Below are 13,873 nucleotides of genomic sequence, written 5' to 3'. Positions count from 1 at the left end.
GTGGCACCAGGTGTCTTCAATATTGAACCTTTTCACAATATTCTAATTTTCCGAGATACTGAATTTGGGACTTTCATTAGTTGTCAGTTATAATCATCAACATTAAAAGAAATAAACATTTGAAATACATCAGTCTGTGTGTAATGAATGTATCTAATATACAAGTTTCACTTTTTGAATGGAATTACTGAAATAAATCTACTTTGTCATGATATTTTAATTTTATGACCAGCAACTGTATATACTCTTCTGTGCAAATGTTTTAGGCAGGTGTGAAAAAAATGCTGTAAACAAAGAATGCTTTCAGAAATATAAATAATGATTGTTTATTGTTATCAATTTACAAAATGCAAAGTGAGTGAACAAAAGAAAAATCTAAATCAAATCAATATTTGGTGTTACTACCTTTTGCCTTCAAACCAGCATCAGTTCTTATAGGTACACTTGCACAAAGTCAGGGATTTTGTAGGATTATAGTCAGGTGTATGATCAGCCAATTATACCAAACAGGTGCTAATGATCATCAATGTCACACGTAGGTTGAAACACAGTCATTAACTGAAACAGAAACAGCTATGTAGGAGGCTTAAAACTGGGTGAGGAACAGCCAAACTCTGCTGCCAAGGTGAGGTTGTGGAAGACAGTTTCATGTCATGGCAAGATTGAGCACAGCAACAAGACACAAGGTAGTTATACTGCATCAGCAAGGTCTCTCCCAGACAAAGATTTCAAAGCAGACTGGGGTTTCAAGATGTGCTGTTCAAGCTCTTTTGAAGAAGCACAAAGAAATGGGCAACGTTGAGGATCGTAGATGCAGTGGTCAGCCAAGGAAACTTAGTGCAGCAGATGAAAGACACATCAAGCTTATTACCCTTCGAAATCGGAAGATGTCCAGCAGTGCCATCAGCTCAGAACTGGCAGAAACCAGTGGGACCAGGTACACCCATCTACTGTCCGGAGAAGTCTGGCCAGAAGTGGTCTTCATGGAAGAGTTGCAGCCGAAAAGCCGTACCTCCGATGTGGAAACAAGGCCAAGCAACTCAAGTATGCACGAAAACATAGGAACTGGGGTGCAGAAACATGGCAGTAGGTGCTCTGGACTGATGAGTCAAAATTTGAAATATTTGGCTGTAGCAGAAGGCAGTTTGTTCGGTCGAAGGTCTGGAGAGCGGTACAATAATGAGTGTCTGCAGGCAACAGTGAAGCATGGTGGAGGTTCCTTGAACGTTTGGGGCTGCATTTCTGCAAACGGAGTTGGAGATTTGGTCAGGATTAATGGTGTTCTCTATGCTGAGAAATACAGGCAGATACTTATCCATCATGCAATACCATCAGGGAGGCGTATGATTGGCCCCAAATTTATTCTGCAGCAGGACAACGACCCCAAACATACAGCCAAAGTCATTGAGAACTATCTTCAGCGTAAAGAAGAACAAGAAGTCCTGGAAGTGATGGTATGGCCCCCACAGAGCCCTGATCTCAACATCATCGAGTGTGTCTGGGATTACATAGACAGAAGGATGTGAGGAAGCCTACATCCACAGAAGATCTGTGGTTAGTTCTCCAAGATGTTTGGAACAACCTACCAGCCAAGTTCCTTCAAAAACTGGGTGCAAGTGTACCTAGAAGAATTGATGCTGTTTTGAAGGCAAAGGGTGGTCACACCAAAAATTGATTTGATTTAGATTTCTCTTTTGTTCATTCACTGCATTTTGTTGATTGATGAAAATAAGTGATTAATACTTCCATTTTTGAAAGCATTCTTTGTTTACAGCATTTTTTCACACCTGCCTAAAACTTTTGCACAGTACTGTGTATATACACACATATATATATATATATATATATATATATAAAATAGAGAGAGAGATGGACAGAGGTTAGCATTTGTCACATAATTATTTGCAAACTAACTAGAACCATGATCTTAGTCTTAATCGAAAATGTATGATTTGATATGATCTGTAAATTCATAAACATTTAGGTAGTGGCAACCTGATGGGCACAGACCCCCTCCCAAGCCCTTCTTTTAAAATACCCCATGACACAGTACATACATGTTCAAGATTCATAATCAAGTGTAGATTCTTACATTTGTAAATAATGGGTGGAGAATTTACTGTTGTTTATATCTAGCTCATTGTAGCACTTCTGTTTTAGGACTGTACGTAGGCCCACATGTTTCAGTGGTATGAAATATTTTTGAACAATTCAACTACTATGTATTAGCAGTCTGCTAACGCATGTGTATTTTGGTTTTTAGTGTGATAAATACAGAAAGGGCATAATTGATGGTTCAGCCTGTAGCAGTTTGTGTGACAAAGAAACTCTCTATCTAGCAAAGTGCCTGTCAACAAAACCTAACAACCAGGTAAGAACCACTCTCATCTTCTTTGTAACATTTATGCCTGTGTTCATTACACCAAACTGCTGACTAAGAGTACTTTTGTAAGCGTAATGGTAATGAAATGTTATAACCCATTTGATGACTAAATATGACAGGAATCTGCCTTGCTCTTATGAAGGCATTTATCACTTCTTGAGTTTAAAAATTAACAGTCTGGAGGACAGAGTAAACTTTTCTGTGGTTAATTTGTGTGCTTGAGTTTTCATTGGAGGACTTATTGTCTGTTTTCTGATTTGCTAATAAGAAAGCTCTTTAATTATTTCTCACCCTTTTTTATTAGATATAGGAAGTCCTGTTGCCAAATGTTGTGTTTCATGTTGTAATATTTTAGTTCTGCTATTTTATTACATCTTAATTTATTGTGCTACACACAGTGAAGTAACAATAATTTAGGGAGAAGCAACAAAGGTAATCTGACTTAGAGTTCTTTGCATTTTTTGCTGGACTCCATAATGTCCTTATTTACTATTTCATTAAGTATTTGTAATCTTCTGTTAGGTTTAAGATTGTACACAAATATGCAGCCAATAATATAATTCATAAATTATCTATTCCAGGTTTACACAGGAAACTGGGGAGATCTAGAAGGTGTAGTGAAATGTCAGATGGAGGAAATCGTCCGTTTCGACTTGGGGGCAGAAATGGAACCAAGAAAAGAAGCTATTTTATTTGATAAACCAACTAAAGGGACCTCTGTTGAGAAATTTAAGGAAATGGTCTTAAGTCACTTAAAGGTACAGTGTTCTGTTTTTTCCTTTCTTTTTTACATTATTCGAATCTGCTGTTTAGCTTAGTGGGTCAAAGGAAGCTGACATACAGTATATTGAAATTGAGGAGCATCAGGGATGAGGCAGAATCTTCTTTTTTTATTCTGTAGGACTTACACGCCTACAAACACTTGTACTTTGTTTCTTTCTAGGCTAGTTCACATTTATCAATTAACATGTCTTTCTCTGGAATGATGGCAACATACTATATTCATAGTTGTTCCAGAAAGAAAACCAGTTAATAAATGGTCCATTTACAAATACAGATTAGAGAGATGGAAGCAATTTGACTGGAGTCATTTATTCTAATGAACTATGTAGAAAACTCAAACATTTCCATTATTGTTGACATACTGTATTTCCTAACTAGTTCAATTTCAGTACCTTGTAATGGTACAGGCAGACTGTTGTTACTGCACCCACCACACCACGAACCACCTGGATTGGGACCCGAATGCAGCGGGTGACACATCAATATCATACTGAAACAGTGTGTGTTTTTTTACGATGGACTGGAATGCCAATCCTGCCGCCAATCCTGCCACCAACCCCCAAGTTTTCCCTGTAAGCTCGAGGACCTGCTTGCATGCAGATGAATGTCATACCCAGAACAAAGCAATTGCAGGTTAAGTGCCCAGTGGACTAGAGTCACTTCTGGCGTTTACGGGATTCAAACTGGCAACCTTCTGATTGCCAGGACAGATCCCTAGCCTCAGAGCCACAACTCTAATCCCAGTGCACTTTGTCAAAGCATCATTAAAGTAATCACCATAGCCAAATACATGGTGGCTCATTCTGTCTAAATCTGAGAAAAATGAAAACAATGAAGTTTGGCTGTGGGCTAAATGTGGCTGTACCTTCAGTTTGTGGTATCTATTCACTTGTCATCTTGCCTTAACATCTTCATCCTGTATAAAATGTTTTGCAGTGAATTTACAAACATCCTCTGGCTGCAGCGTTTCTTTCGCTCTTCAAATCAACAGCAAAATAAAATATTACAGGAAGGTGCTTTCAATGCCCATTTATACAGTATCTCACAACCCTAAAATGTATCTGTAATACAGCGCATCACTTTTTCCACATTTTGTTATGTTACAGCCTTATTCCAAAATGGATTAAATTCATTATTTTCCTCAGAATTCTACACACAACACCCCATAATGACAACGTGAAAAACGTTTACTTGAGGTTTTTGCAAATTTATTAAAAATAAAAAAACTGAGAAATCCCATATACATAAGTATTCACAGCCTTTGCTCAATACTTTGTTGATGCACCTTTGGCAGCAATTACAGCCTCAAGTCTTGTTGAATATGATGCCACAAGCTTGGCACACCTATCCTTGGCCAGTTTCGCCCATTCCTCTTTGCAGCACCTCTCAAGCTCCATCAGGTTGGACGGGAAGCGTCAGTGCACAGCCATTTTAAGATCTCTCCAGAGATGTTCAATCGGATTGAAGTCTGGGCTCTGGCTGGGCCACTCAAGGACATTCACAGTTGTCCTGAAGCCACTCCTTTGATATCTTGGCTGTGTGCTTAGGGTCATTGTCCTACTGAAAGATGAACCTTCGCCCCAGTCTGAGGTCAAGAGCGCTCTGGAGCAGGTTTTCATCCAGGATGTCTCTGTACATTGCTGCAGTCATCTTTCCCTTTATCCTGACTAGTCTCCCAGTCCCTGCCACTGAAAAACATCCCCACAGCATGATGCTGCCACCACCATGCTTCACTGTAGGGATGGTATTGGCCTGGTGATGAGCGGTGCCTGGTTTCCTCCAAACGTGACGCCTGGCATTCACATCAAAGAGTTCAATCTTTGTCTCATCAGACCAGAGAATTTTCTCTCTCATGGTCTGAGAGTCCTTCAGGTGCCTTTTGGCAAATTCCAGTCGGGCTGCCATGTGCCTTTTACTAAGGAGTGGCTTCCGTCTGGCCACTCTACCATACAGGCCTGATTGGTGGATTGCTGCAGAGATGGTTGTCCTTCTGGAAGGTTCTCCTCTCTCCACAGAGGACCTCTGGAGCTCTGACAGAGTGACCATCGGGTTCTTGGTCACCTCCCTGACTAAGGCCCTCCTCCCCCGATCGCTCAGTGTAGATGGCCGGCCAGCTCTAGGAAGAGTCCTGGTGGTTTCGAACGTCTTCCACTTACGGATGATGGAGGCCACTGTGCTCATTGAGACCTTCAAAGCAGCAGAAATTTTTCTGTAACCTTCCCCAGATTTGTGCCTCGAGACAATCCTGTCTGGGAGGTCTACAGACAATTCCTTTGACTTCATGCTTGGTTTGTGCTCTGACATGAACTGTCAACTGTGGGACCTTATATAGACAGGTGTGTGCCTTTCCAAATCATGTCCAGTCAACTGAATTTACCACAGGTGGACTCCAATTAAGCTGCAGAAACATCTCAAGGATGATCAGGGGAAACAGGATGCACCGGAGCTCAATTCTGGGCTTCATGGCAAAGGCTGTGAATACTTATGTACATGTGCTTACTCAGTTTTTTTATTTTTAATAAATTTGCAAAAATCTCAAGTAAACTTTTTTCACGTTGTCATTATGGGGTGTTGTGTGTAGAATTCTGAGGAAAAAAATGAATTTAATCCATTTTGGAATAAGGCTGTAACATAACAAAATGTGGAAAAAGTGATGTGCTGTGAATACTTTATGGATGCACTGTATATATACATTGATTCATAACACAAAACAAAGGATGGTATATTTAAGATCGACAATGGAACCATGGCCATGAGTAAAACTTATTCATCAATTAATTAATTAATGTTCATATATAAAATCAGTTTTCTTTGTTTTGGGTTTATGTTCAGTGTTTCACTGATTGCTTTAAATAACTGCTTGTTTTGCTCTTTAATACTGAGTTTGATTAACTTGTTCACTCACAACACCAACCTGACAGAGTTTGAGCAGTTTTGTGAAGAAGAATGGAGAAAAATCACAGTGTCCAGATATATAAAGCTTATAGAGACCTACACACACAGACTCAAGGCTGGAATTGATACAAAAGGTGCATCAACTAAATACTGACTTGAAAGGTGTTATTACTTACGCTTTAGACCACTTTATCAAAGACCTTTTTCACTTTGATTTTAAAGAGTCTTTTTCTGTTGATCAGTGTCGTAAAAGCCAAATTAAATTCACTGGGGTTCAATGCTATCTAACAATAAAATCTGAAAACTTCTAAGGGGGTAAATACTGTTTATACGTACTATAGGTATTCTTATTGTTGCTCCGGGTCTCACCACTCTCCGGGCGAGAGGGTATCTATGAACCCAAGGCCGCTGAGTCGGACACAAAGTTAATTCAGCTTTGCTAAGGGGAATTTCCCGTCTTCAGCTGAGAAAGCAAACCTCTTGACTTCTACGGCAACGGGAAGGATAACATATTGCATATCGGCAAGCTTTCTCTTGGCCTCGCTGTGCCCATTTACACATCCTGCCCCCCCTCAACATTTTACTTCCTCACACAGACACTCACCATGAACGCAGGGCCTTTGAGTCCGTAAGCCAGAACCTGTTTAACTGAGGAATAGGAGACCTCCCCTGTTCAGGAGAGCAAGCAGAACACTTGACTTCAACACAGCATCAGTGAGGGTGTCATATTACAGTGACTGGCTCTCTGCTCTGCTCTCATCTAATCCCGTTACACTATACTTCACCTTTTGTTTCAGAGCCATTCGTTAAGACTGAGATTGTGAAGGCCATAGTACTCAAAATGAGACTTCTCCACCTCAAGTTATAAACAAAATTGTTCTTCAGGTACAGAGAAAACAGTGGCAATGATATGAATAATTTACCCAGAATTAAGAAAGTAACTGTGAAATAACCTTTATGGGATTTTTTTTTCAGCTCTCAAACTCTTTTAACATGTTTATACCATTCAGGCAGATATGCCATGCTTCTTTTCCAACTTAGCGATAGCAGTTTGCAGGGCAGGGACTTTGATAAACATGTAGAGCAGGAGTGTAAATGAAAATGCAAAGTGGTCGGCAAGGTCCGAAGGGGAACACACAAGTAGCAGATTAACTCCTGTATATCATGACCACAATTTTAATTTCTATTTGAAATACACAAAGACTGGGTGGAGTTTTTTTTTTGTTCTTTATTTCACCTTATACAATTTCTTGTATTAGGAATTTGTTAGTTTTCGCATACCCCCTTGGGGTCAGAGCACAGGGTCAGCCATTGTACAACACCCCTGGAGCAATTGCAGGTTAAGGGTCTTGCTCAAGGGCCCAGCAGAGTAGGATCTGTTTTTGGCAGTGACAGGTAATCGAACCGGCAACCTTCTGGATACCAGCGCAGATCCTTAGCCTCAGAGCCACCACTCCACCCCCAATTTCACTGTTGTTTTATGCTCATTCATTCAACAGAGTGCAGTTGCAGCATAACAATCTCTAGAGACACCAAAATGCAAGCGGGAAATGAGGTGGAGGGGAGTCAGGCTCTGTTCAGTGGGCACAAGCAATGAAAATCATTAAAATGTACAAGTAAGAATTTCAGGAGTTATTGGTTGGAGCAGATTAGTAAGTGACAAACTGAAGGCTTGTCTGCATTCACTGACTAGAAGAAATGCCTCCACTGCTCTCCTCATGTGACTGTGGCACTGAACGTTTCAATCCTGGGGCAGCCAGGATTACAGAGGCAGTGGAAAACCAAGTAAGTGCTGTCCACCATATATGAATGTTTCATGCATTTACAGTATGCACAGAAAAGAATCGCCCTTCTTTAAAATATTCACACTTTTGTTGTTTTGCAGCCTGAAATGAAGACACACACAGAAAATATTTCTCCAGCTGTATTTACTCAGTGCAACTTATTGCCAAGTGAAACATATAATAGGAACAGTTAAGAAAGAAAAAAAAAGTAAAAAATGAAAACAATAAGAATCACTGAGATGGTTAAAGGATCAGCCCATCAGTACTTTGTGGAACCAGCCACCTTTTGCTTCGATTATAGCTAGGAGTCTTTTGGGATACAACTCTACCAACGTTGCACATATACAGTAGACTGTGCAGTATTTGCCCACTCTTCTTTACAGAGCTGTTCAAGCTCAGTCAAACTGGAAAGTGACCATTGGTGGACTGCAATCTTCAAGTGATGCTACAGATTTTCAATAGGTATCAAGTCTGGGCTTTGACTAGGGGCCATGCCAAGGACATTCACCTTTTTCACCTTCATTCAACTGTGTGATCAACTTTGCTGTGTGCTTCAGGTCATTGTCATATTGGAAAGTGAACCTTCTTCCCATTGACAACTTTCTAGCAAAGGGCAGCTATAAGTCAAGTCAGGTTTTCCTCAAGAATTTGACTGTATTTTCCCCCATCCATTTTTCCTTCTGTCTTGACAAATGCCCCAGTCCCTGCTACTGGGAAACACCCCCACAACAGGCTGCTACCACCTCCAAGCTTTACTGTAGGTATGATGTTCTTTGGATGGTAAGCTGTATTGACTTTCTGCCAGATATACCATTTGGCGTTGAGGCCAAATAGTTCAATTTTGGTCTCATCTGACCATAACACCTTTTTGTATGTAGCCTCAGAATCTTCAAGGTGCATTTTGGCAAAACTCAATCAAGACTTAATGTGGCCTTTTTAAGAAGATTTTCCTTGCAACCCTCCCATAAAAGGCACATTTGTGGACCATTTGTGATATTATTGTCACAAGCAATATTGTCACAAGGAGTGACTACTCCTTAACAGAAATTCCTGTAACTGCTTCAGAGTTGCCATAGGCCCTTTGGTAGCCTCCCTGACCAGTTTCCTCCTCACTCTGTCATCTAGTTTGGAGGGACAGCCTTGTCCAGGAAGGGTCCTAGTAGTACCAAAGACTTTGCATTTCTTGATTATGGACTTTACTTTGCTCATAAGGATTGATAAAGCCTTTGAATTTTTTTTGTTTCCAACTCCTGATTTGTGCCTCTCCACAAGTTTATCTCAGAGATCTTTTGACAGTGCCTTTGCCACCCACAATTGATTGTTTGCTTTCAGTTGCTGTAGGAATTATGTTTTTATGGCTAAACTAACCACAATAATTACAGCTGATCACAGGTGGAAGCCAGTTAGCTTGGTGGGCAATGGAGAAAACGATTACTTACACCAGATGGTGTTTAGTTATTTTTTAGTGATCCTTTGACCACCTTAGTGATTTGTTGCTATTATATGTTTTCACTTGCGTGTTATAAGTTGCACTGAAATATTTTTTGTGTGTGTCTTCATTTCAGGCTGCAAAGCAACAAAATGTGAATATTGGGGGGGGGGGGATTCTTTTCTATACACACAGTAAGTGAACTCCATATTTACTTGTAGTTGTTCTACTCTTTCTGGATTTTCGTAGTACTGAGGTGTTGTACCGTGTTAGCCATTATGAATGTAGAGAAAAGCCAAGCAAAATGACACCTTTTATTGGCTAACTAAAAAGATTACTATATGATTACAATTGATTACATCTTGCCTGAAGAAGGGGCCTGAGTTGCCTCGAAAGCTTCCATATTGTAATCTTTTTAGTTAGCCAATAAAAGGTGTCATTTTGCTTAGCTTTTCTCTGGATTTTGGTAGACACAGAGCAGGAGGAGAGAGTGAGACACGCTCCTGACTCTGCTAGTAAATAGCCTCACAGTTACACGTGCCAGTGCCTTGCTAATTATCTGTGTTGTGAAGTACTGCTGGGAGTGGTAAAATGGATAAAAATAACTAGTAACTGAAATCAAAGAAAAGACGGGATATAATTGTTGCTAAGACAATTGAACATGAAGCTCATTTCATGTCAGCAAAGACACTAAAAGCCATATTTGAACATTCCTGACAGGAGCAAAAAGAGCCCAGCTAAGCTCCAATGAACTGACTCTGACAACCGTCTTGTTGAGGATGTTTCAAAACTTAACAGCATTCCCAAAATTGTTTTATGCAACTCGGATCATAGGGCCACATCCAGCCTCCAGAGTTTCGGACACAACTGTGTTTAGCATTCCTGAGGAAAGTAGTTGTTGTTTTTTTGTTTTTTTTGAGTGGAAGGTTTAAAAAATAACAACAAAGACTCTTTGATGCTAGTCAGTTGTAGTGGTCTAACATTTAATACATCACATCAGCTGTTTTTAAGGTTAAAGACAATAAATTGTTTAACGGTGAATTGACTGCCTGTGTTTTGTATCTTTCAGGCTAAAGTTGGTGATCAAGCAAACTTAATGGATCTTGTCAGTCTAATCATTTCTGTAGCTGATGGAAATAAAGATGGTCACATATCCCTGCCAGAGGCGAAATCCACATGGGCACTCCTGCAACTCAATGAGTTTCTGCTCATGATAATACTCCAAGATAAAGAGCACACCCCCAAATTACTTGGATTCTGTGGGGACCTTTATGTCATGGAAAAGGTGCAGTATACCTCGTTGTATGGGGTTAAGATTCCTTGGCTCATCGAGCTCTTCATTCCCTCAGGACTTCGTCGAAGTATGGACCAGTGGTTCACACCTTCGTGGCCGAGGAAGGCCAAAATCTCAATTGGGCTTTTGGAGTTTGTAGAGGATGTCTTCCATGGGACATTTGGAAACTTTTTAATGTGCGATATGAGTGCAAACAATTTTGGATACAATGAAAAGCATGACCTCAAAATGGTAGACATGAGGAAGATAGTTCCTGAAGTTAGTTTTAAAGATTTTATTAGAGACCGTCACTGTGATACTGATGATGACTGTGTCTATGGTTCCGATTGTAGGACCACCTGTGATCAGACCAAAAAAAGATGCACAACAGAAGTAGGTCAGCCCAACCTTGCTAAAGCGTGCCAGTCACTAAAGGACTACCTTCTACGAGGGGCCCCTTCAGAAATCCATGAAGAGCTTGAAAAGCAGCTGTATTCTTGTATAGCGCTCAAGGGAACAGCAGACCAGATGGAAATGGAGCACTCCTTAATACTAAACAATTTGAAAACACTGCTGTGGAAAAAGATTTCACACACTAAAGACTCCTAAAGTGCTGAAATGTTTCGTTTGTGTTTACTTTTCCACCTTTTGAGACAGAAACTTTATAATGTGAATCCTGACAAATGCATTGGTACTGGTAGGTTTGATTAAGACTGCTGGTGAGCCTTTATGTGTGTGTGTGTGTGTGTGTGTGTGTGTGTGTGTGTGTGTGTGTGAGCGAGCGAGAGAGTGTGTTTGTGTGTGTGTGTGGTAGTACGCAGTGTACACAGGGCACTGCATCTCACGTGTTTCACAAGTATCAATTCATTTGTCCAACTGATAGCCTAAGCCATTTTGAAGATTGTGCCATACAAACTGAAATTCATTCAGCTTAACTGCCCACACGTGACAAAAGGGATCTTCCCGGATCTTAGCGGCATGTTCTTGCTGTTCTTGCCTCATTCTCTTATTCTTCATGTGTATATATATGTTGTTGCTGTAATGTTTTACAATTTTTATCTAAGAAACCACTATAAAGTGCTTACTGTGGTTAGTCATTGCTGCTGTTTCACAATGGATTACTATGTCTAGAACGTTCTAATGTTTACGTACTAAAACTTTAGCATGACAGATTTGCACATTAAAGACACTACACAAATTAAAGAAGCTCACATTACCTTTTTGTGGTGTTTGAAACTAACCACATTAAGCAGCCCAGATGTTTTGTCCATTGAGTTTAATGTCCAGAAACAACTTTGCTATAATTTAACCTTTGAGAATTCAATTAATTTGACATTTTGTAAAAATATGTTTATAGATTATACCAGACCCATAAATTCACAGAATCATCAATGAAACAACACAAATCCTAAACCAAAAGTGTTTTCACTAGAAAAATTCTATTAGTGGGTGGCATTGGTAGCGATACGGCACGTTCCCTCTTAGAGAAGTGGCACTGATAAAAAATTAAATAGTGTCAATTAAAAATTAGATAATGTCTTGTTAGACCATAAAAGGAATACACACCAATTTTACATTAAATTGTAATAAAAGCATTCCTACAAAAAAAGGCGTCCATCCATCCTTTTTTCTATCTAGAGCAGGGCTGTGGGAGATGTGGAGCCTGTCCTAGCAAACATCAGGCGCAAAGCATAAACAACCCCTGGATGGCACGACAGTCTATTGCACGGTGAACGCACACACACACACATATCAAAGACCAATTTTGCATCGCCAATACAAATTTTAATTACAAAAAAGGCAAGCCCACAAAATCAAACACACATTTCTACTTGAATCACTTTTTCTAACTGTAGTTAGAAATGAAATAAATGAAAGGGGGTCAGAAATGGCAGAGTGTGTTTTACTGTGGGGGTGAAAGTGATCATGTTATTGCCTAAAGGCAGTGTCACATTTACATCTCAAAACATCTTGCAAGAGTTTTAGACAGAAAACACGTCTCAGTTGCTGACAGGAGATGGCATTCAGGCAGAAACCGGCATACACATTCTGGGGAAAGCAGACACTTTTGACAACAATGAACTTGGAAAAAGATGTCGATTTGATGTAGATGGACAATATTCGTTACAAATCTTGTACATTACGTGATCGCACCGTCTACACGAAGAAGCCATGAAATGAATGTGTTGGTAATGTTATGTGTTTTGGCCATTTCTGCAGCTTTGCTGTAGCAATGATTGGGGTATGTCCAACCGTTTCTCAGATTATGTACCAAACTTTGAACGTCCTTATGATATGTCAGGCAATACTGTACTCATATTTATACATTTCCCCACCACTCCATGTAAGGTGATGTTAAAGCAAGCTGCAATTGTTAGTGACTGACTGACTGCATGCACATAACACTGCAACAAGTGTAGATGAGCAGGCGTGAGTGAATCACTTCTGTATTGTATCCTGCTGGGAGAGGACGCAGGCACTGGCTGTTTGCTGCTTCTCCACGCTATACTCATTATTTAAGTATTCGTATTACCTGAATGTTGTTTGATTGTAGCTATTTTCTGGATATTATACAGAACTTTAGCATCTAGCGGCTGTAATTTGCTGTTAACGCTTTACAGCATTTAATATCGTTACTTTTGGGAGAAATCCTACCTGCGACAGTTGTTGGGCCAACTTGCGTTGTGTCATCAGTGCTAGCCTGTTATTGGTCTCCAACTGACTGATACCACTTGAGTTTTCTGTGGATGGCATTTGGAATTTCTTGTGGAATACCTCTTAATGTTGTCATCTGAACTGAGGCTTCTGGAGTCGATTGCAAATGGCCTGCATTACATCCGCCAGTGTTCTGCCCGCTATTACATTTGCTGGATGTCGGCTCTGTCTTTGGGGATCTTTGTGATTGTCTTGCTGCTGGAATTCTTTGCAATTTGCACCACAGCCGTCCAACTGTGCACATAAGGACTATGGCCGACTATTTACTATCTCCTCCGCTTGCCGTCATGCTCCGGTATCTGTCATCGCAACTGTTGGAGCTCAACAACCACAGCCTTCCATCAGACTTCACAGTCATTAAACAACTTGGACTCCTCCGTCACCCCTGCTACGTTCATAGGGGGTCTGGTTGGCGGTTTGTTTATATCAAGACCGGGAGCTCCATTCCGTCTTTATGGTCAGCAGCAACTCGCTCCATCGCAGACCGAACACGTCATCTGAGCACCATCACCATGGAGACTGAAAACACTGCTCGGCAGCGGCCCAGGCGAGACAGAAAGCCAGGAGTGGGTTTCAGCTTTCTTCGTCCTCTGGCTAAAAGCAACATCTCG

General features: G+C 40.5%; 1 protein-coding gene across 1 annotated transcript in view; it reads left to right on the top strand.

The window, feature by feature from the left end:
- LOC114659157 (divergent protein kinase domain 1A-like) overlaps window positions 1-11,166 on the top strand; it is a 105,277-nt gene extending 94,111 nt beyond the window's left edge. Inside the window, 3 exon segments of the mRNA XM_028811447.2 lie at window positions 2,264-2,371; window positions 2,965-3,141; window positions 10,344-11,166. Coding sequence (XP_028667280.1) covers window positions 2,264-2,371; window positions 2,965-3,141; window positions 10,344-11,156 — 1,098 coding nt within the window. The 3' untranslated portion in view covers window positions 11,157-11,166.
- The last annotated feature ends 2,707 nt before the right edge of the window (window positions 11,167-13,873 follow it).

The sequence above is a fragment of the Erpetoichthys calabaricus genome, chromosome 10, assembly GCF_900747795.2.
Source record: "Erpetoichthys calabaricus chromosome 10, fErpCal1.3, whole genome shotgun sequence".
NCBI classification, from domain to species: Eukaryota; Metazoa; Chordata; class Cladistia; order Polypteriformes; family Polypteridae; genus Erpetoichthys; species Erpetoichthys calabaricus.
Note: the sequence above shows the minus strand (reverse complement) of the source record. Positions and strands in the feature narration are given on the sequence as shown.